This window comes from Phyllobates terribilis, unplaced genomic scaffold (assembly GCF_046119375.1).
Source record: "Phyllobates terribilis strain yellow unplaced genomic scaffold, ASM4611937v1 Scaffold_2__4_contigs__length_985480577, whole genome shotgun sequence".
In the NCBI taxonomy this organism is placed as follows: Eukaryota; Metazoa; Chordata; class Amphibia; order Anura; family Dendrobatidae; genus Phyllobates; species Phyllobates terribilis.
The window spans coordinates 104,547,202-104,575,137 of record NW_027362762.1 but is presented as its reverse complement, the minus strand read 5'-3'; the positions used below and the strand labels follow the sequence as shown (position 1 = coordinate 104,575,137).

The following is a 27,936-nucleotide window of genomic DNA, read 5'->3' as shown; positions in this document are numbered from 1 at the left end:
TTGGTCGGCCGGCCGCTCCTGGGAAGGTTCACTACTGTTTTCGTCATTTGTGGATAATGGCTCTCACTGTGGTTCGCTGGAGTCCCAAAGCTTTAGAAATGGCTTTATAACCTTCTCCAGACTAATAGGTCTCAATTACTTTGTTTCTCATTTGTTCCTGAATTTCTTTGGATCGCAGCATGATGTCTAGCTTTTGAGGATCTTTTGGTCTACTTCACTTCGTCAGGCAGGTCCTATTGAAGTGATTTCTTGATTGAGAACAGGTGTGGCAGTAATCAGGCTTATGTGTGGCTAGGGAAATTGAACTCTGCTTCCCAAAGATGTGATAAACCACAGTTACTTTATGTTTTAAGGGGGAGGGGGAAGGGGCAATCACTTTTTCACACAGAGCTCTGTAGGTTTGGATTTCTTTCTCCCTTAATAAAGACCTTCATTTAAATTTAAAAACAGCAGTTTGTGTTTACTTGTGTTATCTTGCTCTAATATTTAAATTTGTTTTGTGATCTGAAACATTTACGTGTGACAAACATGCAAAAGAATAAGAAATCAGTAAGGGGAAAAAAACACATTTTCACTCCACTGTATATACTGCAGAGAACAAGGTACAATACTGAACTCTAGTGGGCGCAGCAGTCACTCCGGGGCTCTGAAGCCTAAAGGGGCCCCCAGCATTGGTCCATATGAAAAGATCAATACTAGTGAAGCCCTGTGATAGTTGGGGCCCTGTAGGCTCTTGCATTGTGGCCCCTGAGCTTCACGTTACGTCACTGAAGACCCTGCTGCTGTATATTGTTTTGGTTACTATAAGTGCAACTTAGAAACGGAATAAACGTCATTAAACGCATGTGAGAGTCTCGCAGCAATGACCCTGAGACATGCGCTCCTCCAGTCCCTCCCAGGTGCCATCAGCCAGCAGATAACAGCAGCGCCTGTCTCTTTAAGAATGAAGCCGGGAACCTGTCTGTGAATGGAGTAGGGGGCGTGCACCAGTCATGTGACCTTGACCGGCCCTGGTTAACCCCTAGTTGGCCGTGTGACAGCTGCGCCTGTGTTTTGCTGCCGCGGTTGCGGTGCGGATCCGGGACTGGTGCAGGCCGGGCGGGTAGGTGACGGTGCCGGGAGCGCGCCGGGCAGTGCCGGCTCCGGGACAGGCTCTCGGCTGCAGTGATTAAGGACAGGCCGGGGATGAAGCTAGGCCTAACCCCGCTCCATGCTCTGATAGATGGGAGGCTGCAGCTGCTGTGAGCGTGTCTGCAGTATTACTGTGCGTGCGGTCCGTGGCTGCGGAGTCCCCGCGCGTGCGGTCCGTGGCTGCGGAGTCCCCGCGCGTGCGGTCCGTGGCTGCGGAGTCCCCGCGCGTGCGGTCCGTGGCTGCGGTGTCCCCGCGCGTGCGGTCCGTGGCTGCGGTGTCCCCGCGCGTGCGGTCCGTGGCTGCGGAGTCCCCGCGCGTGCGGTCCGTGGCTGCGGAGTCCCCGCGCGTGCGGTCCGTGGCTGCGGAGTCCCCGCGCGTGCGGTCCGTGGCTGCGGAGTCCCCGCGCGTGCGGTCCGTGGCTGCGGAGTCCCCGCGCGTGCGGTCCGTGGCTGCGGAGTCCCCGCGCGTGCGGTCCGTGGCTGCGGAGTCCCCGCGCGTGCGGTCCGTGGCTGCGGAGTCCCCGCGCGTGCGGTCCGTGGCTGCGGAATCCCCGCGCGTGCGGTCCGTGGCTGCGGAATCCCCGCGCGTGCGGTCCGTGGCTGCGGAATCCCCGCGCACACACTACTATGCAGCGGATCACTAAATTACAGCACCATTATTCTACCCCATTATTAAAGAGGTTAGAAAAATGCTTTCCCCCTAAGAACAGTGCCCATCTGGCAGTGTCTGGTACTGCAGAGTCATGGGCAGAGCTGTAATACCAGACACTGCCTGCGTTCTAGAGGAGCAGAAAATATAACCCTCACTTCTTCAATCTCAGAAAACAATGTTTAGGAAAAAAAATCTTCCTGAGCCTCATCCTTGCCTTACATGATGTGGACGCGGCATTGTCACCCGGCTTCATTGTTTTTTATGTTTCCCAACAGGATTGGTGAAGAATAATGAGCTGACGAAGTACAACCAGCGAGCCTGTAAGTAGCAGAGGCCATGCGTTCTCTGTCTGCAGGGTTATTGCTCCATTACAAGGCGTCACATGACAATTATATAGCACCAACATATTCCTCAGTGCTGTACACTCATGGGTTTATGTACAGACAAGAGTCACAGCTAATATTAAGATTGAGGGTCGGACATGTCTAGTTGGCATGTGACCGCATTTATGCAAATCACATACTTGTGGTCACATGACCACTCATTCGCGACACTGGAGAATCCTGACAGTGCGCACATAGATTGACTGCAGACTTGAACTCCAGGCTGGACAACCCCTTTAAGGAAATAGGGGGGGGACAGAACAGGCAAAAAGTCCTTCTAGTGTAAGGTGCAGACATCTTTATAGAAAAGCTACGTGAGTCGGTCACCGGTAACTGTCTATGTCCATATACAAAGTGCACAGAGAGTGTGGGGAGCTGATGTAAGATATACGAAGGGGAACTGAGGCGTTAGATTAGTGAGGTGATGAGATCCGCCTGCCTAAAAAGATGTTTTTGTTTTTTTTCCAGTGGAAATTGTAATTTAACCTGATTATCTGGGGTAGTGCATTACAGGGAATAAGTGCAGCACAAAGAAAGTCTTGGAAACATGAATGGGAGGTTTTGAATCTGGTAGTCTTAGGCTATGTTTACCTGGAGCTTTTTCAGACGTTGAAACAAGCTTTTCCAAGCAGAAACAGTTCTCTTATTTTGGAGTTCTTGCAGAATTTCTTTTTTTTTCTTGAAGAAGTTTTGAGCAGATTTTATTAAGATCCACATCACAGAAGTAACACTCAATGTTTGTTTCCCATCAGGGGTTTTTCACAACCTTTAGGGAGCAGTCAGACGGCCGTATACCACGGATGACAATCACATCGCAGTGCTCGGACTGGCCGGCGGCTCTGCTGACCCGAGCATGATAGCTTGATGTATTTCTATGCAGCTGTCACACTCAGGTCAGGAGAGCCGCTGGCCAGTCCGAGTGCTGCGATGTGATGACCGTATGGGAAAAAAAAATATTACAAAGCTTCTCCTTTTCATTGAAATATTTATCACGGGCTGTAAAATCGGACATACAGTACAGACCAAAAGTTTGGACACACCTTCTCAATTAAAGATTTTTCTGTATTTTCATGACTATGAAAATTGTACATTCACACTGAAGGCATCAAAACTATAAATTAACTCATGTGGAATTATATACTTAGCAAAAAAAATGTGAAACAACTGAAAATATGTCTTATATTCTAGGTTCTTCAAAGTAGCCACCTTTTGCTTTGATGACTGCTTTGCACACTCTTGGCATTCTCTTCATGAGCTTCAAGAGGTAGTCACCGGAAATGGTTTTCACTTCACAGGTGTGCCCTGTCAGGTTTAATAAGTGGGATTTCTTGCCTTATAAATGGGGTTGGGACCATCAGTTGTGTAGTGCAGAAGTATGGTGGATACACAGCTGATAGTCCTACTGAATAGACTGTTAGCTGCTTTTTTCTTGCCATAATACAAATTCTAAGTAAAGAAAAACGAGTGGCCATCATTACTTTAAGAAATGAAGGTCAGTCAGTGCGAAAAATTGGGAAAACTTCGAAAGTGTCCCCAAGTGCAGTTGCAAAAACCATCAAGCGCTACAAAGGAACTGGCTCACATGAGGTCCGCCCCAAGAAAGGAAGACCAAGAGTCACCTCTGCTTCTGAGGATAAGTTTATCCGAGTCACCAGCCTCAGAAATCGCAGGTTAACAGCAGCTCAGACTAGAGACCAGGTCAATGCAACACAGAGTTCTAGCAGCAGACACATCTCTTCAACAACTGTTAAGAGGAGACTTTGTGCAGCAGGCCTTCATGGTAAAATAGCTGCTAGGAAACCACTGCTAAGGACAGACAACAAGCAGAAGAGACTTGTTTGGGCTAAAGAACACAAGGAATGGACATTAGACCAGTGGAAATCTGTGCTTTGGTCTGATGAGTCCAAATTTGAGATCTTTGGTTTCAACCACCGTGTCTTTGTGCGACGCAGAAAAGGTGAACGGATGGACTCTACATGCCTGGTTCCCACCGTGAAGCATGGAGGAGGAGGTGTGATGGTGTGGGGGTGCTTCGCTGGTGACACTGTTGGAGATTTACTCAAAATTGAAGGCATACTGAACCAGCATGGCTACCACAGCATCTTGCAGCGGCATGCTATTCCATCCGGTTTGCGTTTAGATGGACCATCATTTATTTTTCAACAGGACAATGACCCCAAACACACCTCCAGGCTGTGTAAGGGCTATTTGACCAAGAAGGAGAGTGATGGGGTGCTACGCCAGATGACCTGGCCTCCACAGTCACCAGACCTGAACCCAATCGAGATGGTTTGGGGTGAGCTGGACCGCAGAGTGAAGGCAAAAGGGCCAACAAGTGCTAAGCATCTCTGGGAACTCCTTCAAGATTGTTGGAAGACCGTTTCCGGTGACTACCTCTTGAAGCTCATCAAGAGAATGCCAAGAGTGTGCAAAGCAGTCATCAAAGCAAAAGGTGGCTACTTTGAAGAACCTAGAATATAAGACATATTTTCAGTTGTTTCACACTTTTTTGTTAAGTATACAGTACAGACCAAAAGTTTGGACACACCTTCTCATTTAAAGATTTTTCTGTATTTTCATGACTATGAAAATTGTACATTCACACTGAAGGCATCAAAACTATGAATTAACACATGTGGAATTATATACTTAACAAAAAAGTGTGAAACAACTGAAAATATGTCTTATATTCTAGGTTCTTCAAAGTAGCCACCTTTTGCTTTGATGACTGCTTTGCACACTCTTGGCATTCTCTTGATGAGCTTCAAGAGGTAGTCACCGGAAATGGTCTTCCAACAATCTTGAAGGAGTTCCCAGAGATGCTTAGCACTTGTTGGCCCTTTTGCCTTCACTCTGCGGTCCAGCTCACCCCAAACCATCTCGATTGGGTTCAGGTCTGGTGACTGTGGAGGCCAGGTCATCTGGCGTAGCACCCCATCACTCTCCTTCTTTGTCAAATAGCCCTTACACAGGCTGGAGGTGTGTTTGGGGTCATTGTCCTGTTGAAAAATAAATGATGATCCAACTAAACGCAAACCGGATGGAATAGCATGCCGCTGCAAGATGCTGTGGTAGCCATGCTGGTTCAGTATGCCTTCAATTTTGAATAAATCCCCAACAGTGTCACCAGCAAAGCACCACCACACCATCACACCTCCTCCTGCATGCTTCACGGTGGGAACCAGGCATGTAGAGTCCATCCGTTCACCTTTTCTGCGTCGCACAAAGACACGGTGGTTGGAACCAAAGATCTCAAATTTGGACTCATCAGACCAAAGCACAGATTTCCACTGGTCTAATGTCCATTCCTTGTGTTCTTTAGCCCAAACAAGTCTCTTCTGCTTGTTGCCTGTCCTTAGCAGTTGTTTCCTAGCAGCTATTTTGCCATGAAGGCCTGCTGCACAAAGTCTCCTCTTAACAGTTGTTGTAGAGATGAGTCTGCTGCTAGAACTCTGTGTGGTATTGACCTGGTCTCTAATCTGAGCTGCTGTTAACCTGGGATTTCTGAGGCTGGTGACTCGGATAAACTTATCCTCAGAAGCAGAGGTGACTCTTGGTCTTCCTTTTCTGGGGCGGTCCACATGTGAGCCAGTTTCTTTGTAGCGCTTGATGGCTTTTGCAACTGCACTTGGGGACACTTTCAAAGTTTTCCCAATTTTTCGGACTGATTGACCTTCATTTCTTAAAGTAATGTTGGCCACTCGTTTTTATTTACTTAGCTGCTTTTTTCTTGCCATAATACAAATTCTAACAGTCTATTCAGTAGGACTATCAGCTGTGTATCCACCAGACTTCTGCACAACACAACTGATGGTCCCAACCCCATTTATAAGGCAAGAAATCCCACTTATTAAACCTGACAGGGCACACCTGTGAAGTGAAAAACATTTCCGGTGGCTACCTCTTGAAGCTCATCAAGAGAATGCCAAGAGTGTGCAAAGCAGTCATCAAAGCAAAAGGTGGCTACTTTGAAGAACCTAGAATATAAGACATATTTTCAGTTGTTTCACACTTTTTTGTTAAGTATATAATTCCACATGTGTTAATTCATCGTTTTGATGCCTTCAGTGTGAATGTACAATTTTCATAGTCATGAAAATACAGAAAAATCTTTAAATGAGAAGGTGTGTCCAAACTTTTGGTCTGTACTGTATACAGTTATATGAAAAAGTTTGGGCACCCCTATTAATCTTAAGCTTAACGTTTTATAAAAATTGGTGTTTTTGCAACAGCTATTTCAGTTTGATATATGTAATAACTGTTGGACACAGTAATGTTTCTGCCTTGAAATGAGGTTTATTGTACTAACAGAAAATGTGCAATCTGCATTCAAACAAAATTTGACAGGTGCATAAGTATGGGCACCCTTATCATTTTCTTATTTTAAATACTCCTACCTACTTTTTACTGACTTACTAAAGCACTTTTTTTGGTATTGTAACTAGAGATGAGCGTTGTTCTACTCGAACTGTTCGCCAATCTCAAATTCGAGCTGTTTTGGGCGGTGTTCGAGCCGTTCGGCGAACACGAACAATTTGAGAAAAATTCGGCTGTTCGAGGTTATGTTCGATAACTGTTCGTGCACCAAAATCATAACTGGATTTTTTCTCAGTAATGATGAAAATTAATGTTAATACGCAGTTTGAGTGTACAGCGGGGCGGGGGGAGGGGCAGGGGATGGATCTCTGCAGGAACAATGAAGATCTCCATTTTTTTTTCTCTTTCCCGCATTTGCAGTGGGGAGGTGCAATCTGTCAGCCTATCAGCAGCGCACACACGGAGCGAAGTGCTTTTTTTCACACAAGCAAGGGCATGTGTCATTGGCAGTGTATGTCACATGTCCTTGCCCTATAAGACCAAGCCATTTTCCCCGTCGCCACCATTTTCTCACTGCTGCAGCTGCGTGTTAGACGGCACCGCTGTTGCTGTGTGCGCTATACCTTGTTAATTTCAAGCCAATTTTCGCACAAATATACAGATAGCTTGGGAGTAGGGAATAGTTGTGATTGCAGTCCTTTTAAGGACTAGGTTACAGCATTTCCTACGACTTTTATCAGGCAGGTCTGTGCTCTTAAATAGATAGATTGTGGGAGTAAAGACTAATTGTAATTGGAGTCCTTTTCAGGACTAGGTTACATCAGTTCCTATCAGTTTTTGCCAGGCAGGTCTGTGCCAGTGCTGTGCAAGTTTTTTTCACAGCATTTGGCTGAATCTAGCAAAGCTAATCCTTTTTGGCCTATTGCAGAGTGTGTTAGTCAGTGGAGTAGCCTATCTGTGTTGCAAGATATACCACCTGTGTATAGAATACCAATTTTTTTACTGCACCTAGTGAAGTAAAATCTTTTGGGCATAGCATCATTCTATTAGTCCATCTATACTGACCTCCATCAGGTTGCAAATTGAATATAATTTTTATCTGCATCTACAGTACCTCTGAAAAAATATTGGGCTTCTAGCTGTGTGTGGGACTTGTTGTATTAGTCCATCTATACTGACCTCCATCAGGTTGCAAACTGAATATAATTTTTTTCTGCATCTAGCTCTGAAAAAATATTTGGCCTTCTAGCAGTGTGTCGGACTTTCTCTATTAGTCCATCTATACTGACCTCCATCAGATTGCAAACTGAATATATTTTTTTCTGCATCTACCTCTGAAAAAATATTGGGCTTCTAGCTGTGTGTGGGTCTTGTTCTATTAATCCATCTATACTGACCTCCATCAGGTTGCAAACTGAATATAATTTTTTTCTGCATCTAGCTCTGAAAAAATATTTGGCCTTCTAGCAGTGTGTCGGACTTTCTCTATTAGTCCATCTATACTGACCTCCATCAGGTTGCAAATTAAAAATAATTTTTATCTGCATCTACCTCTGAAAAAATATTGGGCTTCTAGCGGTGTGTGGGACTTGTTGTATTAGTCCATCTATACTGACCTCCATCAGGTTGCAAATTGAATATAATTTTTTTCTGCATCTAACCCAGCCAATAGTTTTGGCCTAATACCACAGTTTGGCCACTCAGCTCTGCTCGGTTACCATCCATTGTTTTTTTGTGCAAACAACTCCAGAGTTGTGAATTAGTTAACCACCAAAATGAGTGGAAAAAGGCCTGCTGCTGGTGGAAAGGGGAATAGGCGTGTTGGGAAGGGGAAAAAAGGTTGTGTCCGTGGGGTAGGTGTTAAAGCAACAGTAACATCTGCAGAAGAAAGACCATCTTCCAGCCAAACTAAAATGTCTACTTCTTTTAGCGGACAATGTGATAAAATCCCTTTCTTACGGCCACGCCAATCGCTACAAATTCCAGATGAGGCACAAAAACAGCAGGTGCTTCAACGGATATCAAGTGCTCCTTTAAGTGGGCTCTCCTCCACATCAACTTCAACATCACAAATACTCCAGTCCTCAAAAGTGTCACCCAAATCGCACTTGCTTCCTCACAGCTCCCAAATCTCCAGCTGCCCGTCTGAGTATGAGGTAGAACAGATGGTTGAGTCTGCAGAGCTGTTTACTCATACTATAGCCTGGGAATCAGAGGTCGACTCCAGCGCTTCTGTGAATCCAGACGAGGAAATGATCTGCACTGATGCCCAGAATCTTTATGAGTCGGATCCAGGACCAGACGCAGAAGGTTCTGACCATAATGTAGACCCTCATTCCCAAACTGTAACTCCTGTTGGTGGAGACAATGAGGAAGACGATGATAAGACTCAAATACCTGATTGAAGCGACAACTTTAGTTTTTTGTCAGGGCAGGAACAGGTTGGCTCTGAGGACGACGGGTGTGATAACGCACAGGGTGATGATGATGAGGTTGGAGATCCCACTTACTGTCAACCCACAGTCAGCCAAGAGATGAGGTCAGCAGAGGAGGTGGAGGAAGATGCTAGTGACGACGAGGTCAGGTTGCGCCTTCCTGGACAGAGAAGCACGTCAACAACTGCATCCTCAAACACAACTCCGCCTCTCACCACAAGTCGTGGTGGCTCTTCAGGTCGCATGGGTGCTAAGCCTTGCATAGCCTGGGCATTTTTTCAGATCGATAAAGATGACCCAACTCGTGTTATCTGTAACATTTGTCAGCAAAAGCTAAGTAGAGGCCAAAAAATACATAGTTTGAGTACTTCATGCATGAACCGGCACATGGACATGAAGCATAAGTTGCAGTGGGAAGCTCAGTGTGCTGCAATGCGGCCTAGCCGGCCGGGCCAACCACCGTCTGCCATATCTTGTGCATCCGCGGCCTCTTCATCCTCTGTGACTGGGGGGACAGCAGTCACACCTGTTTTGGGGCGCAGACCTGCCACCTCTTTACCCGCAACAGCCAGCGTGATTGGCAGGTCATCATTTTCTTCGGAGGTGGTAACACCAGCTGGTGTTGAGCGCTGTCCGACATCGATAGCACCACCTTTGGATCAAGGCAACCTAACATGTCCGCCTGCATCTTCCTCACAGACCGGCAGTTTGCCGGGGACACCCTTATCAACCCCGTCTAAGCACAATAGCCAGCCCTCGGTCCCTCAGATGTGGACAAGTAAAAGACCATTTCCTCCTAGCCATGAGAAAGCTAAGAGGTTGAATTTCACCATCTGCAAGCTCTTGGCTACAGAAATGCTGCCTTTCCGCCTGGTGGACACAGAGGATTTTCGAGACCTTATGTCCGTCGCAGTGCCCCAGTACCAGATGCCCAGTCGGCACTACTTCTCAAAGAAAGGTGTGCCTGCGCTCCACCAGCATGTCGCACACAACATCACCGCTTCTTTGAGAAACTCTGTGTGTGACAGGGTGCATTTCACCACAGACACTTGGACGAGTAGGCATGGACAGGGGCGTTACATGTCGCTGACTGGGCACTGGGTAACTATGGTGACAGCAGGACAAGGGGCTGCTGTCCAAGTCTTGCCGTCCCCACGAGTTGTGCGTCAATCCTCTTTATGTCAAAGTTCCTCCACTGCTTCTGCCTCCTCAACCTCCTCTCGGTCTTCCACCTGCACCCAAAGCCTGTCTGGTCATGCCACAAGCTTTCTAACTGCGCAGAAGGGATCCTGCACACCTCCTTACTATGCTGGCAGTAGGGCTCAACGTCATCAGGCGGTTTTTACATTGAAATGTCTGGGAAATGTGAGTCACACAGCTGAGGAGTTGTGGTCAGCTCTGGAGAACCAATTTCATGAATGGTTGTCTCCACTGGACCTGAAACCAGGGAAGGCCGTGTGCGACAATGCTGCAAACCTGGGTGCGGCCCTTCGCCGGGGCAATGTCACACACGTGCCTTGTATGGCTCACGTGTTGAACCTGGTTGTCCAGCAATTTTTAGCCCACTATCCCAGACTAGATGGCCTTCTGCAGAGGGCACGGTCGCTGTGTGCTCACTTCCGCCGTTCGCATCCTGCAGCTCAGCGACTTACATCTCTACAGAAGTCGTTGGGCCTGCCACTTCACCGGCTAAAATGCGATGTGCCTACCCGGTGGAATTCAACTCTGCACATGTTGCAGCGACTGTGGCAGCACCGACAAGCCCCGGTGCAATACGTTCTGACGTATAGCCTGGGCCAACGAGATTCAGAGGTGGGGCAAATCACGCTGGAGGAGTGGTCTCAGATCAGGGACCTATGCACCCTTCTGCACAGTTTTGAAATGGCGACGAAGATGTTTAGTGCTGACGATGCCATTATCAGCATGACTATTCCGGTGATTTACATGCTGGAGCACATGTTAAACAGAATTCGGAGTCAGGTGGTGGCACAAGAGGAGGTGGAGGAAGTAGAGGAGGAGGAGTTGTATGCGGAAGGGCTAACATCTGCAAGGTCCAGACGGTCGGCAGCACCAAGGTGGCAGGCATGTGAGGGTGGGGGAGATGGTTTTACCAGGGCGCATGGTAGCAGCCAAACTAGTGAGGAAGGTGCAGGAGCCCAGGAAGAAGTGGAGGACGAACTGATGGAAGACTCATCAGATGAGGGAGACCTTGATCACATTTCTGTTGTGCGAGGTTGGGGGGAGAGGACAGAGGAAGGAAGCATGATTGTTACCTCGCCACCAACACAACAGGGACTTGGTGCTCCTGGATGCGCAACACACGAGTGCCTTCTTGCTGCACTACCTGCAACATGACCCTCGAATTGTGAGAATTAGAAATAATCCTGACTACTGGGTTGCCACACTGTTAGATCCCCGGTACAAAAGTAAATTTGCAGAAATTATTCCTGCCATAGAAAGGGATGCACGCATGCAGGAGTATCAGCAGAGACTGTTGCAGAATCTTACATGTGCTTTTCCACAAAATACCAGTGGTGCACGTAGTGAATCTCACAGTTCCAACTTGCCAACCGTGGGACCGTCAAGTGTTCAGCACTCAAACCGTGACAGAACCACAGTATCTGCTGGTAACATCAATTTTGCGGAATCATTTCACCACTTTTTTAGCCCATCCTTTGCAAGGCCACAGGAGACAAGAAGTCTGACACATAGTCAACGCCTAGAGACGATGGTACAGGAGTATCTCCAAGTAAACATTGAAGCCACGACTGTGTCACTGGACCCTTGCTCTTTTTGGGCTTCCAATCTGGATAAATGGCCGGAGCTAGCCACTTACGCCTTGGAGATCTTGTCATGCCCCGCAGCCAGCGTTCTGTCTGAACGTGTGTTCAGCGCTGCTGGTGGTGTGCTGACAGATAAGCGCACGCGGCTCTCCACTGATAATGTAGACAGACTCACGTTCATAAAGATGAACAAATCATGGATCCGAAACGACTTTTCTACCCCTGTGTCATCCTGGGGAGAGTAAAAGCTTGATGATTGGTTAAAATCACCCTACCAACCGTTTTAAGCTTTCAAATAACTAATCATGTTTATCTGTATCTTGACTGGAAAATAATTTGGGCTTTGTAGCAGTGTGCAGCACTGATCCTATTAGGCCATCTATACTAAAGCTTCACCAGATTTAAAATTAAAAATAATTTTTAGCTGCATCTAGCCCGGAAAATAATTTTGGGGCTCCGAGATGCGCAAGACACATAAGTGCCTTCTTGCTGCACTACCTGCAGCATGACCCTCATATTGTCAGAATTCGAAGTAATCATGACTGCTGGGTTGCCACACTCTTAGATCCCCCAAACTTTTCGATCAACCTTTTCATTTTAATAAAGACCAAAAAAAATGGTCATTTTTGAAATTATAAGCATTAGCAGGTTGTTAGAAACTGAAATCAAACAGTTTTCAACTCAAAACTTTATTCTAGGTGATGTTACATTTTCACATAGGACCCCTTGTTCGAAAGGAGCTTCTGAACTCTCTCGTCCATTGAATTTGTCAGGTTTTGGATGGTTTCTGCTTCAATTGTTTTGCATTAGGACAGAATACCCTCCCAGAGCTGTTGCTTAGATGTGAACTGCCTCCCGCCATCATAGACACTCCTTTTAATGATGCTCCAAAGGTTCTGAATGGGGTAGAGGTCAGGGGAGCATGGGGGTCACACCATAAGTTTGTCCCCTTTTATGCCCATATCAGCCAGAGATGCAGATGTTTTATGTGCAGCATGAGATGGTGCATTATCATGCAGAAAAATGATCTTGCTGTGAAATATACGGTTCTTCTTCTTGAACCATGGCAGGAAGTGCTGTTTGAGAAAATCCACATACATTATGGAGTTCATCTTTAGCGCCTTCAGGGATCCTAAAGGGGCCGACAATCTCTCTCCCCATGATTCCAGCCCAAAACATTACTCCACCTCCTCCTTGTTGGCGCTGTAGCCGTGTTTGCATGGGGTGTCCATCAACCAGCCATCCTCCACTCCATCCATCTGGACCATCGAGCGCTGCACGGCACTCATCCGTGAACAAAACTGTTTTGAAATCAGTCTTCATGTAATGTTTGGCCCACTGGAGCCGTTTCTGCTTGTGTGAAGTGGATAGAGGAGGTCGACAGGATGGCGTATGCACAGCTGCAAACCTCTGAAGGACCCTGCATCTTGTTGTTGGGGGGACGTTGGAGGCACAAGCAGCTTCAAAAACTTGTCTGCTGCTATGACAAGGCTTTTTTGCCGCTGCTCTTTCAACCTGACGTAATTGCCTGTAGGAAAGAGTCCTCAATTTGCCCTTATCAGCACGCACACGTGTGTACTGTGAATCAGCTACATACTTCTTGATTGCCAAGACACTTCATCCTGATCATCGCACAATGTTGATTGTAGTCATGCCTTGACCTAAACACTCCACAATTTGTTGCTTCTCAGCAGCCGACACATCCTTTTTCTTTCCCATTTTGGCAGAAAATGTAGGCTGCTTAATAATGTGGGACAGCCTTCTTAAGTAGTCTTGCCTTTCATTGGACACACCTGCCAAACTAATTAGCACAGGTGTCTGCAATTGCTTACAGTGATATAAAGAGCCCTGACACACATCACCATCAATTAGTTTAACTGACAAACAAACAAATTCTTCCCTTATCACTCCTAAACACTTTTTGCATAATAATTTGGAACGCAGTGTACATGTGCTTTTCCACAAAACACCAGTGGTTCACGTAGTGAATCTTACAGTTCTAACTTGCCAACCGTGGTCTGTATGGAGTTGTTCAATAAAGGGCCCAAAATTAAGATAACATAGATGGGAGAGGTCTCTATGAATAGGAATTCCTAAGTATTTGATACCCTGTGAGGGCCAGGCAAAGGGAAAGTTGGACTGGATGGAATCCTATATGGATTTGGGGAGGGAGACATCGAGGGCCTCAGACTTCGCTGCATTGATTTTAAAATTTGACCATGTAACAAAGTGATCTATTTCAGCCATAACAGCATGGATGGATATATGTGATTGAGTGATATATACTAGGACATCATCAGCAAATAGAGAGCACTTGTACTCGGTGCCTCCCACCTCAATCCACCTAATATTGGGGTTATGGCGAATTGATGAGAGCAGGTGCTCCGTCACTAGGATGTATAAGAGAGGGGACAGAGGACATCCCTGCCTTGTCCCATTGGTGATTGTGAAAGGTGATGAAAATGTTCTGACGCACCCCCTGGGCCTTGGGACACCCGGAGCCGGACCCTTTTTGGTGGATGCTGGTGGTTGTAGTCTTCGTGGCGGCGACCCGGTTCCGTGGCTCAGGGCGGTCAAACCAGTGGCGGAACTATTTATGTGGTTTTGATGTTTAAATGTACGACTACGCCACCCGTGGATTGCGGTCAGAGTGAACCGCCGCTACAGGGCAGACCGCTGAGGCTGATGTTGTGGGTGCAGCAGAGCGTAGCATAACTCCCCACGGGAGGAGTATAGCCTCAGGGCAGTGTATGCGGAGGATGGGGGTGATGGTGCAGGGCAGCAGCAGTAACGACACGGAGTCAGTGATGCAGTCCAGGGCCTTTACTCACAGTTCTTATTATCCAGACCACGTCTGCAGGTAACGGCTGCCCACGTCGTACTGTGCTCACCAGGTGAGGGGCTCAGACAACTCCCAGATAACTTTGGAGCACTTCACAGGACCCCCTTTGTGTGTCCTTTGTCTGGCCTTTCTTACCAACACTTCTGTCCGGCTGCCTCGGGCCTCCTCTTGGTAAACTTGGCGCCAGTTTCCCTGACCCTATGTGGTGCCTTCCTAGCGGGTGTAGCGAGGGGCTGCGCCACATAAAATGTCAGAGCCTCCGGTTTCTAGCTGAGGGTCGTTTCCTGCCTCCACTAGTTCGGGGACCGGTCTCCCCCTTTGGCCTGACCCCTCCACGCAGGGGGATTCGGGCGTGCGGTGGCGACTCGCCCGTCCGCACCCCTGGGATCCCTTCATTCCTCGTTCCTGGAGCCTTCTCCGCTCCTCTTCCTTCCTTCTCCCTCTTCCAGGCCTGGGCCTCTGTTACTAGGCCCGCCTCCGGAGCAGAGCTCATGCAGAGCCCCTGCTCCCTGCCACTTCTGCTCAGACTTCTCTGCACTGAACTAAGATGGTGCCCACCTTTTATACTCCCTTCTCAATGCACCCAGGAACTGCTTCCTCCCTGCTCCTGCACTACAGGGTTCCCCTTCCTCAGTGTTCCCTCCCCCCACTCCAGCCAGGGACAGGGACTGTCGTGCCCATCTCAGGGGCATATTGGTCGCCCTGCCCCACGGCAATGTGGTGTAATGCATGCAGGTGTCGGGTCCTGATCCACACTCCATCCTTACCTGAGAGTGAGATATCACACCTCTGGGTGAGGTGCAATACGTCTGTAGCAACCGAGCCCTCAGGGTGCTACAGTTCCATTTATCTTCAGCCTAGGTGACGTATTGTGATACAGGGCCGTGATTTTGGCTATAAAAGGGTCCCCTAGACCCCTACCCCAAGCTTCTTAAGAGAATCATATATGGCGTGCCAGGAGACTCTATGGAATGCTTTCTCAGCATCCAACGAGAGTATCTAATTACAAATTTTTAACTGCATCTAGCCCAGGAAATACTTTGTGCCTAGTAGCAGTGTCTGCTAGTCAGCGGATTATCCCGGCTGTTAAGCAAGCTACACCACCTGTAGTTTAGACACTTAATTTTTTCAAAGGAAATGCTTCGGGACCATGGGATACTTAGTGAAGAGCATCAGGAGGCACCCCAAGGCATAGGGGCTGGGACTGGCAGTAGGATGCCTTGCGGTGGACAGCCGAGCTCGATCCTTATAAAAGCTTTTTAACTGCAGCAGCTTTAGTGGACGCTACTGGAGCTGGAATTACGCGGCTGCTGGCATGAGACTTGCCCTCCAATAGATCCTTGTAAATGGATTTAAAGTGTATTCATTCAAATTAGAGAGACAATTTAAATTAAAAAGCTTAGAGCTGCCTCCACCACAGGGGGGCTCGCTCGACCCACCAGCGGACAGGCACCAGTATTGGGAGAGGGGGGCTGGCCATCAGGGTTCACCGCGGCTCTGGCACAAACCCGGCGACACGGAGGTGGCACGGGCAGGAGCGGACTGGCCGTGTCGGCTTCTCACTTTTTGGATTTTAGAAGGGCATGACATGCCTATATCTGTGTCTCCCCCTCCTTTTACTCCTCCACCTCTTTTATTTTCGCATGACTATATGTACTTGTCACTTTTCCATGTGTTAGTTATGTCTTCTGAGCAGTTTGTCAGCTTTTGGACACCTTTGAAGGTGTTTTCTATGTGTTTCTATGTGTTTTTGTTTGCCTGCCCTTGGTTTTAACGGTGTTCGAAGGTGTTCGACGAACAGTTCGACGAACAGTTCGACGAACAGTTCGGCGAACACACGGGTGTTCGACGAACCGAACTCGAACACTACGGGGGTGGCTCAACACTAATTGTAACCTCATTGAGCTTTGAACTTCATAGCCAGGTGTATGCAATCATGAGAAAAGCTACTTAAAGTGGCCACTTGCAAGTTGTTCTCCTGTTTGAATCTCCTTTGAAGAGTGGCATCATGGGCTCCTCAAAACAACTGTCAAATGATCTGAAAACAAAGATTATTCAACATAGTTGTTCAGGGGAAGGATACAAAAAGCTGTCTCAGAGATTTAACCTGTCAGTTTCCACTGTGAGGAACATAGTAAGGAAATGGAAGAACACAGGGACAGTTCTTGTTAAGGCCAGAAGTGGCAGGCCAAGAAAAACATCAGAAAGGCAGAGAAGAAGAATGGTGAGATCAGTCAAGGACAATCTTCAGACCACCTCCAGAGAGCTGCAGCATCAACTTGCTGCAGATGGTGTCACTGTGCATCGGTCAACTATACAACGCACTTTGCACAAGGAGAAGCTGTATGGGAGAGTGATGCGAAAGAAGCCTTTTCTGCAAGCACACCACAAACAGAGTCGGCTGAGGTATGCAAAAGCACATTTGGAGAAGCCAATTTCTTTTTGGAAGAAGGTCCTGTGGACTGATGAAACCAAGATTGAGTTGTTTGGTCATACAAAAAGGCATTATGCATGGCGGCAAAAAAACACAGCATTCCAAGAAAAACACTTGCTACCCACAGTAAAATTTGGTGGAGGTTCCATCATGCTTTGGGGCTGTGTGGCCAATGCCGGCACCGGGAATCTTGTTAAAGTTGAGGGACACATGGATTCCACTCAGTATCAGCAGATTCTTGACAATAATGTTCAAAAATCAGTGATAAAGTTGAAGTTACTCAGGGGATGGATCTTTCTGCAAGACAATGATCCAAAACACCGCTCCAAATCTACTCAGGCATTCATGCAGAGGAACAATTACAATGTTCTGGAATGGCCATCCCAGTCCCCAGACCTGAATATCATTGAACATCTGTGGGATCATTTGAAGAGGGCTGTCCATGCTCGGCGACCATCAAACTTATCTGAACTGGAATTGTTTTGTAAAGAGGAATGGTCAAAAATACCTTCATCCAGGATCCAGGAACTCATTAAAAGCTACAGGAAGCGACTAGAGGCTGTTATGTTTGCCAAAGGAGGATCTACTAAATATTAATGTCACTTTTCTGATGAGGTGCTCATACTTATGCACCTGTAAAATTTTGTTTGAATGCAGATTGCACATTTTCTGTTAGTATAATAAACCTCATTTCAAGGCAGAAACATTACTGTGTCCAACAGTTATTACATATATCAAACTGAAATAGCTGTTGCAAAAACACCAATTTTTATAAAACATTAAGCTTAAGATTAATAGGGGTGCCCAAACTTTTTCATATAACTGTAATTCCACATGTGTTAATTCATAGTTTTGATGCCTTCAGTGTGAATGTACAATTTTCATAGTCAAGAAAATACAGAAAAATCTTTAAATGAGAAGGTGTGTCCAAACTTTTGGTCTGTACTGTATCTCTGCAATTTTTTCTTTTTCTTGGGGGGTGGAACAGTGCATGAGCTGCTCCATAGACTATAATGTGCACGTGTTCTATCCTTGAAAACCACAGATAAATCATGTACTCTGAATGAGACCTTAGATCACTAGAGGAACGGACAGCATGGGTATGCAGTGGACAGATATGAGGGAGGAGATGTAGGGAGGTGCAACACTTTGGAGCGCTTTGTGGGTGAGAGTGAAAAGTTTGTTGTATTCTATAGTTGATGGGCAACCAGTGCAATGACTGGCACAGGGTGGAGGCAAAAGTGTAGCAGCTGGACAGAAATATGAGCCCGACTGCTACATTCAGATGTGCTAAATATGCAAATTGCTTCTTCAGAGAGGAAGAGGACTAGAACCATAGCGCCACCTATTGGAAGCAGCAATCCTAAAAGTCACTATCGATCCTTTAATGAGCCTTGCAATATGACTTAGGATAAAAGCCAAACCAGAATCTCAATTTGTAGACATGGTGTTTCGGGGTATTGCCCCTCGTCAGTGCAAAGTATGAGATCTGATCTGGTTAGGTGAGAGGCTGTGGACTGAGGTCTAAGGGGTAACGCTTCTCCTTGTGGAGAGTTATTTTCCAAGAGGAGCATGCATGGTGTTTAAGTCTCCTCACTCTGACAAGCACTTTTGGAATTTATTTCTTATTAAAATTTGCAGCTGCTCTTGATATATTAACACTTTACTTGTTTACAGCTCGTTACCTAGGAGCTCGACCACCGCTGCGGTCTAGAATGTAAGCACTGTGCTTCAGCAATGGACAGCTTCAAAACAGCGTTTACAGGCACAATAAAAAAAGAGCTTGTAAGCACTGCGTAGGTTTTGCTGTTGGTCGATCTCCAAGACAACGAACTGTAAACAAAAGTAAATTGCTAATATTTCTAGAACGGCTGAACATTTTAATAAGGAGTATATTGCAAAATTGCTTACATTTACAAGCACTATTTGACAGTACCCATTACTAAAAAATGGGAGTAACCCTTTAAAATCTTTCCATTTTGTAGGTACAGAGAGCGTGGTCATATAATGACTTAAAGGATTTCTCCTTTTTTCTTCTCTTAGGCAGCAGAATGTCTGGACTTCACCTGAAGAAAATGTTTTGCCAAGCTGCAAATAGCAGCCGGTGTTACTTTGGAAGACACTTTGGTTTGTGTCACAGATCATATAAGACGACAAGTTATCTACCGTGGACCACCATTGGCTGGACAAGAAAAGGACTGCTGGCCGTAGACGTGAAGCCCTACAGTACGGCCGAGGAGCATGTGGCCAAAAAGCCAATTGCACCAAAAAAAATCAATATCAATGCCAGGAAGGTGATTGGGCACGTCGGCCGGATAATCCCCTATAAAATTATTCAGGTGTTAGATAAAGATGGGAAGGACAGAGGGAAGATGCTGAAAAGGGATGTGATCCGCATCATGGAGGAAGAGAACCTGAAACTGGTATCGGTCTCGCACAATGTGGATCCTCCTGTGTACAAGCTGCTCACTGGAAAAGAGCTTCACGAGGAGCAGCTGAAACTCCGAGAGCAGCAGAAACAAAGCTCCAGCCCCGGTATATCCTGTGTCACTTATTATTACTCTGCAGGGATACAAGTGGGTCACTTTGTGCAGTCTACTTGGGGTGTGCAATAATAGTTTGGAGGACCTGTGTTTTAAGAATTCTTGCTCTAAGCAGTGAACTCTACAGATATGGGAAATATCTGGGTAGTGCCCTGCTGTGACCTTCTTCCTCATATTCATCATAGTGTCTTCCATTCTACGTGCCAAACTGCATCCTTCAGGAAGCAAAATTAATGTGATTAAAGACTTACCTACAATTGCTTATGTGGCTGCAATCGGGTTCTTAAAGGGGTTGTTCATTCTTGGTGGAATCTTGTCGAATCCTAACCCTGTGTAATGTACTTATGGGAATTGGCTCTGCTTGCTGATTCCTTCGATAATCTCATGTCCACAAGTATACGATTTGCATACTTGAGGCCACATGCCGACTAGAGTCTCCTCCTCTTCTGATGCAGGGTGAGACTAGTCTGCAGGTGACCACAAGTATGTAAATCGTATATTTGTGGTCACGTGATGACCACTGAATCCCAAACATGCATTACACAGCGTTGGGATTCAGAAAGTTGCAGAAAATGTCACCAGGGGTGGACAACCCCTATAAAGATATTGGGTTAGTCCTAGTTATTCTAGTCCCCTTTGCTATTGGGTGGTGAGAATCTGGGGGAAGGAATTGGGCCACTAATGCTGAGCTCACTCATGCATTGTCCAGTTTGCTGCTTTGTCATAGAAGCAGAAGAACAAAGTAGTCAGCATTCATGATCCATCAAACAAATGGCGCCCCATTATAAGTCAGTGCCGTCTGTAGGGTTACGTTAGGTACCTGTTGTTTTAATGGGAGGAATATAATGCGTACGTTTCATTCCACAGGTCCCGTCCAGATCAAGGAGATGTCATTTCTCGCCAGCATTTCCCAACATGATTTAGATGTGAAAAGGAAACAGATAATCCATTGGATTGAGAAAAGGCATCATGTACGGATTACTGTTCTGAACGGCCGCATTGCGGATGGGCCAGACAAGCTGGTAAGTGGGGCCGCGCTCATTAAAGAGGAATAAGATAACAGCAAAAACTGTCCACTTTTGAGCTGGTGACTGATCCTATTTAAAGGTCTTCTTCACCTCTGGAGACTTTTTTTTTCTTCTTACATGTATTTGAAGTAAAAAAAAAAAAAAATTAAAATTTTTGCAATTGGGTTTCATTCGTCTCCCCGACATAAATTGCCATGCTTGTGGTGATTTAGGGTATGCGGCCACGATCAGGAGCCACTGCAGGTTTGAAGCTGCGTATTTATGCAGCGTCAAACCAGCAGCGTCCAGCTGTTACAGCATAGTGGATGGTATTTCTTGAAATCCCATGGCCACCATGCGTGCATCTGAGGCTGCGGCTCCCCCGTGGACACTGACATACGGCACGTATTTCAGGACCGCAGCATGTCAATTTCCCTTGACGAGTCGCTAGTGTCCGCAACAGAAATTTAACCACTAGAATGTATTGAATGCGGTAAATCTGCATGGTTTAGTGAACACATGTGGATTTACCTGCGTTCAATAGAATGCAGGAAAAATATGCTGCGTCCAAAGCGCTGCTACATCCGGATTGTGGGCACATAGCCTAATATAAAAAAAAAAAATGGCGTGGGCTCCCGCATCATTTTCATAACCAGCAGAGGGAAAGCTGACCGTTGGGAGCGGATATTACTAGCCGGGGAAGGGGCCAATAGCCAAAAAATGTTCCCTGGCTATTAATAACAGCCCACAGCTGTTTTCTTAGCCTTTACTGGCTAGATTACAGGGGGACCCAAGAAAAAAATTGTCGTGGGGTTCCCCTATAAAATCTAACCAGAATAGGCTAAACAGCCCCTCCGTGGCTAATAATATCAGCTCTCAGCATCCATAAGATGCGCCAAATCTGGTGCTTAGCCTCCGCTCTTCCACTGCCGTGTAGCGGTGGCGAGTGTGGAAATAGGGTTGGGGTTCATGTCAGCCTTGTATTGGCGGCTGACATGAATCCCAGGTTAGTAATGGAGAGGCGTCTATAAGTAGTCTTCTTCCCCGGCCTGGGTACCATTCTTTGTGCAATTTTGAAGCTGCGGATTTAAATGCAATGACAATCCTGAGCGGGAAAATTCCGGATCATGTGCACAGCACATAAGGATTGTCATTGCATTAGCTCCCAGATGGATTACCTAGTGTTAGTGGTGCATTTCCGCGCACAAAAAACGCTGCGAAAACGCATCAAAAGCGCACATTTTGCACATAGCCTTACATAGAATAGAGTTGGAAGGGACCTCCAGGGTCATCATGTCCAACCCCCTGCTCAATGCAGGATTCACTAAACCATCTCAGACAGATGTCTGTCCAGCCTCTGTATGAAGACTTGAAGGAGACCTCACCTCCTCTCGTGGTCGTCTGTTCCGCTCATTGATCAACCTCACTGTCAAAAAGTTTTTCCCAATATCTAATCTGTATCTCCTCCCTTTCAGTTTCATCCCATTGCTTCTCGTGTTTCTATAAAGATGATCCTTCTACAGTGTGACAGCCTTTCAGATATTTGTAGACAGCTATTAAATCTCCTCTTAGCCTTATTTTTTGCAAGCTAAACATCATTATCCTGGTCGCTCTTCTCTGTACTTGCTCCAGTTTTTCTATGTCTTTTTTTAAAATGTGGTGCCCAGAACTGGATACAGTATTTCGGATGGGGTCTGACCAAGGAGAAGAAGAGGGGGATGATTACTTCACGTGATCTGGACTCTATGCTTTCTTAATACATCCCAGAACTGTGTTTGTCTTTTTTGCTGCTGCATCACACTGTTGAATCATGTGCAGTCTGTGATCTGTTAATATACCCAAGTCTTTTTCACACATGCTGTTGCTTAGTTCTATTCCTCCCATTCTGTAGATGACATTTACGTTTTTCTTGCCCAGATGTAGAATCTCGCATTTCTCTCTGTTAAATACCATTCTATTAGTCGCTGCCCATTGTTCAAGCTTATCTAGATCCTTCTGAATCCTTTCTCTGTCTTCTCTAGTGTTAGCTATCCCTCCTAGCTTTGCATCATCTGCAAATTTGATTAGTTTAACCTCTATTCCCTTATCTAGATTTATAAAAATGTTAAACAACACTGGGGCCAGATAATGACCTAAAAAGCAAATCACCATTTGGTGAGATGCAATCTCCTGATAACAGCAAAAGCCTAACTTAAAAGTCTAATAGGTATCATGGAGGTGATTTTATCAAATGATAACTATATAAAGAATACCTCAGACATATCGGAGATATATAGAATATACAATAATTTTATTAGATACAGAATATTTTTATAGAAAAAACATCACATAGTAAGTGTTGGGAGGGGAACAACTAAAACAAAGGAGGGATACAGAGTTCAAAATCCCAATTAGTGAAAAAAGAACTGCACTGACAGTCCCAGGTCACTGCAAACACTCTAGGTACAGTTATATGAAAAAGTTTGGGCACCCCTATTAATCTTAAGCTTAATGTTTTATAAAAATTGGTGTTTTTGCAACAGCTATTTGTTTGATATATGTAATAACTGTTGGACACAGTAATGTTTCTGCCTTGAAATGAGGTTTATCCTACTAACAGAAAATGTGCAATCTGCATTCAAACAAAATTTGTCAGGTGCATAAGTATGGGCACCCTTATCATTTTCTTGTTTTAAATACTCCTACCTACTTTTTACTGACTTACTAAAGCACTTTTTTTGGTTTTGTAACCTCATTGAGCTTTGAACTTCATAGCCAGGTGTATGCAATCATGAGAAAAGCTAATTAAAGTGGCCACTTGCAAGTTGTTCTCCTGTTTGAATCTCCTCTGAAGAGTGGCATCATGGGCTCCTCAAAACAACTGTCAAATGATCTGAAAACAAAGATTATTCAACATAGTTGTTCAGGGGAAGGATACAAAAAGCTGTCTCAGAGATTTAACCTGTCAGTTTCCACTGTGAGGAACATAGTAAGGAAATGGAAGAACACAGGGACAGTTCTTGTTAAGGCCAGAAGTGGCAGGCCAAGAAAAACATAAGAAAGGCAGAGAAGAAGAATGGTGAGATCAGTCAAGGACAATCTTCAGACCACCTCCAGAGAGCTGCAGCATCAACTTGCTGCAGATGGTGTCACTGTGCATCGGTCAACTATACAACGCCCTTTGCACAAGGAGAAGCTGTATGGGAGAGTGATGCGAAAGAAGCCTTTTCTGCAAGCACACCACAAACAGAGTCGGCTGAGGTATGCAAAAGCACGTTTGGAGAAGCCAATTTCTTTTTGGAAGAAGGAACCAAGATTGAGTTGTTTGGTCATACAAAAAGGCGTTATGCATGGCGGCAAAAAAACACAGCATTCCAAGAAAAACACTTGCTACCCACAGTAAAATTTGGTGGAGGTTCCATCATGCTTTGGGGCTGTGTGGCCAATGCCAGCACCGGGAATCTTGTTAAAGTTGAGGGACGCATGGATTCCACTCAGTATCAGCAGATTCTTGACAATAATGTTCAAGAATCAGTGACAAAGTTGAAGTTACGCAGGGGATGGATCTTTCAGCAAGACAATAATCCAAAACACCGCTCCAAATCTACTCAGGCATTCATGCAGAGGAACAATTACAATGTTCTGGAATGGCCATCCCAGTCCCCAGACCTGAATATCATTGAACATCTGTGGGATCATTTGAAGAGGGCTGTCCATGCTCGGCGACCAGGGGTGGATTAAGAGTAGCAAGGGCCCCGGGCAGTTTAGAAGGCACGGGCCCCCCACCCCACACACACACACACCTGATGTATCACGTGACATGTCACATGATCCCCTGTGATAGATCATGTGATAGTTCACGTGAAATTAATTTGGCACAATATTAATTATAATAATTTTTTTTAGGCTGTGTGCCCACTACGCGTTTTTTAAGCGTTTCCGCAGCGGCAATTCCGCTGCAGAAACGCTTAAAAAACGCTTGGTAGAAGGTCTGCCATGTTCCCCAATGATAATCCGCATGTGCTGTGCACATGCTGCGGAAATTTCCGCTGCGGATTATCATTGCGGAAAAATCCGCAGCACTAACAATTATTTTGCGGAAGCGCGGCGTTTTCGCCGCCATTGACTTGCATTGGAACGCATGTAATCCGCATCACTGCATCTGTACATGCAGAATCCATGCGTTTCAATGTGTGGATGGTACCCGGGTTTGGAGAAGAGGAGACTCTCCTCCGGACCCGGGTACCATAGAACCTGTAAAAAAAAGAATAAAATAAATATTATACTTACCTTCTGATGGCCCCCGGTGTCTTTATCCGATGCATCCTGGCTTGCCGGCAGCTCGCGATGGTCTGAAAAGGACCTGCCATGACGTCATTTAGTCATGTGACGGGTCACGCGACCGCTGACGTCGGCAGGCCATCAGAAGGTGGTTGCATGGATTTATATAGTGTGACTAAGTTGTCAAGCACTTTCCAAGTGATGCTAAAATCGCTTGGAAAGCGCTTGTCAACCCGCATGCGGAAATGCATGTGAAGAACGCTTCACATCCGCATGTCCCTGGCAGGAAAAACGCATGCACAATCCGCATGTGTTTTTTCTGCCAGGGAGATGCAGAAACTCTCAAAAAAAAATCCGGAGCATTTCTGCATCGTGGGCACATAGCCTTACATTAATTGTATGACTCAATATTGAGCACACGGAGCCATCTAGACACAGCGCGAGGCCGCACGGAGCCATCTAGACACAGCGCGAGGCCGCACGGAGCCATCTAGACACAGCGCGAGGCCGCACGGAGCCATCTAGACACAGCGCGAGGCCGCACGGAGCCATCTAGACACAGCGCGAGGCCGCACGGAGCCATCTAGACACAGCGCGAGGCCGCACGGAGCCATCTAGACACAGCGCGAGGCCGCACGGCGCCATCTAGACACAGCGCGAGGCCGCACGGCGCCATCTAGACACAGCGCGAGGCCGCACGGCGCCATCTAGACACAGCGCGAGGCCGCACGGCGCCATCTATACTCAGCAGGAGGCCGCACGCAGTCACGCACACAAACATATACATACACGCATAAACACATTTGAAACACAAAAATACATATAAACAGACATCACACAATGATATCTGCCTATACATACATACATACATACATACACATACGCACACACACACTCACCATCCCCCGGCTCGGCTCCAGTCCTCCTGGCTCCTGCTTCTCTCCGGTGGTAAGTAGCACAGTGCAGGCCGGGCGCGCACGGCATGATGTCACAGCTAGGAGACGCGGCCGCGCACAGGGCCGTGTCTCCTAGCAGTGACGCGGCCGGGCCAGCACAGGGAAGTTAACTGCTGCAGTGCTGGCCCGGCCGAAGAAGAAGTAGCGGCCGTGCACCGCTGCTGGGGGAGTGGTCCGGGGCCCCCCCACGCCACTGTCTGCCGGTATGTGCCGCGCGGCCACACATATAATGAGGGCAATCCGGCCATAGCCCCCCCGGAGACCCGAGGCCCCGGGCGGTAGCCCAGATTGCCCTCATTATAATCCGCCTATGTCGGCGACCATCAAACTTAACTGAACTGGAATTGTTTTGTAAAGAGGAATGGTCAAAAATACCTTCATCCAGGATCCAGGAAATCATTAAAAGCTACAGGAAGCGACTAGAGGCTGTTATTTTTGCAAAAGGAGGATCTACTAAATATTAATGTCACTTTTCTGGTGAGATGCCCATACTTATGCACCTGTCAAATTTTGTTTGAATGCAGATTGCACATTTTCTGTTAGTACAATAAACCTCATTTCAAGGCAGAAACATTACTGTGTCCAACAGTTATTACATATATCAAACTGAAATAGCTGTTGCAAAAACACCAATTTTTAAAAAACATTAAGCTTAAGATTAATAGGGGTGCCCAAATTTTTCATATAACTGTATATCTAGTACAGCTGATACCATAAAAGTCCAGCAAATTCAAATATAATTCAAAATTTCGCGTAACAGCTATAGATGTAAGAGATTAATAAATGTCAAATGATAATTCAGCTCAATCCAACATATGTTAGCTAAATTCAAAGGGATTTTTGAGCTATTATAGTGCATGTGAAATAATGACTGGCATACCATATAATCATCTAGTGGTAATATTCCGGCATGCTAGGCAATAGAGTGAATGTCAGCTAGAGATAAATACCTTGGGTCATGGTGAGGAGCCTGGGGCTTGTGAGAGCAGTAAACCAAACGCCTCAACGCGCGTTTCCGCCTCTGAGTATCACTCCGAGAATACTTTTGTCATTTTTGGCCATAAAAGTATTTACATCGAGCACCTATATTTATAAGACAAAATCAGAGGGTAGTCCAAAACACAGAAGAGATGCAGATATTTTCATCATTAGTGTAGTTCCCTTCATGGCTTTGGCTTACAAAGTGCTGCTGTGTTAAAATGACCTTGGGCTAGTATGTATGGCCACCTTTTAGAGCTCATGCAAGGGCCTTTATTATCAGATCGCACCCGCACCAATGTTAGTCTTTGGGGTTGTGCACATGTCCGATTTCTTTTTTCTGGGGCATAGTTTGTCCTAGGAAAAAAATCTCTGCGTGTCCTAGTTTGATTTGATATTTGGATCCCACTCGGCCATGCAAGACTGTGAGTCCGTGGAAAACATTGGACTGCACTCTGATGACTTCTGAGTGCTGTCCGAATTGCATGGAGAAGATGGAGAATTTTTTCTCCATCTACTCCTGATCTGAGAGAATCGGATCAAAGTATGCTGACACTCTGATCAGTCTGATCAAAGTGTGATTAGCATAATCGACCCTATTCTCTTAGATAAGAGAATATATGGCCGTCTGCACCTGTCCTTATGTGCACAGACACAGTCTGTTTTATTTATTTTTTTCCTCCATTTTGTTCTGCTGCAGATACTAGGATCAGATTAGTATGCTTCCCCGCTCATTCTCCTGGGTATTATACAGTGCAAAGGTCAGGTGTCGCACAGAGGAATATAGTGCTGATCTCACTATGTCTGGCTGGCTGCTTTCTATGTGTACGGATGGCTTAATGGAACACTGCCGGTATAAAGCGAGGAATAAGATTTCCCACTAGTGACCCTTTAAGAAAGAACAGATGTTGTAATAAACTTCTCCTTTTCTGATTCCCTCTCAGGACGTTTTGCAGCAAATGATAGAAAGCATGGTGGATTGTTCTACATGTATGGTACAACCAAAGGAAAGGAAGGATGGTAGAGCCATGATTTGTGTCCTGCGGCCACTGTCTGACAAGGAACTGCAGAAGCGCAAAATGGATCCAAGACTGGAAAAGCAGGGTGACAGCGCTCCTATTGATACGCCCGAGACAAAGGACAACCATTGACAAAGCCCATGGAGAGCACACCATTCTGGACTCAGCCTATTAAAGAGAGATTTCATTTTCATTA

General features: G+C 46.1%; 1 protein-coding gene across 2 annotated transcripts; it reads left to right on the top strand.

The window, feature by feature from the left end:
* The first annotated feature begins 948 nt into the window (after window positions 1-948).
* MTIF3 (mitochondrial translational initiation factor 3) lies at window positions 949-27,936 on the top strand. 2 transcript variants are annotated; one of them, XM_073669811.1, is made up of 5 exons: window positions 949-1,102; window positions 2,059-2,103; window positions 19,021-19,512; window positions 20,388-20,542; window positions 27,666-27,936. In XM_073669811.1, the coding sequence occupies exons 3-5, from the start codon at window positions 19,029-19,031 to the stop codon at window positions 27,870-27,872; spliced, it is 846 nt and encodes a 281-aa protein (XP_073525912.1). In that variant the 5' UTR covers window positions 949-1,102; window positions 2,059-2,103; window positions 19,021-19,028; the 3' UTR covers window positions 27,873-27,936. The 2 variants fall into 2 exon arrangements, with proteins under 2 accessions (XP_073525912.1, XP_073525913.1); XM_073669812.1 differs by lacking the exon at window positions 2,059-2,103 and having other exon boundaries at window positions 969-1,102.

Excerpts from the sequence above, each read along its gene's own strand:
- MTIF3 (XM_073669811.1), top strand. The coding sequence starts at position 19,029 with ATGTCTGGACTTCACCTGAAGAAAATGTTTTGCCAAGCTGCAAATAGC. Across the intron at positions 19,513-20,387 it reads GAAACAAAGCTCCAGCCCCG|GTCCCGTCCAGATCAAGGAG; the intron begins GTATATCCTGTG and ends TTCATTCCACAG. Across the intron at positions 20,543-27,665 it reads CGGATGGGCCAGACAAGCTG|GACGTTTTGCAGCAAATGAT; the intron begins GTAAGTGGGGCC and ends ATTCCCTCTCAG.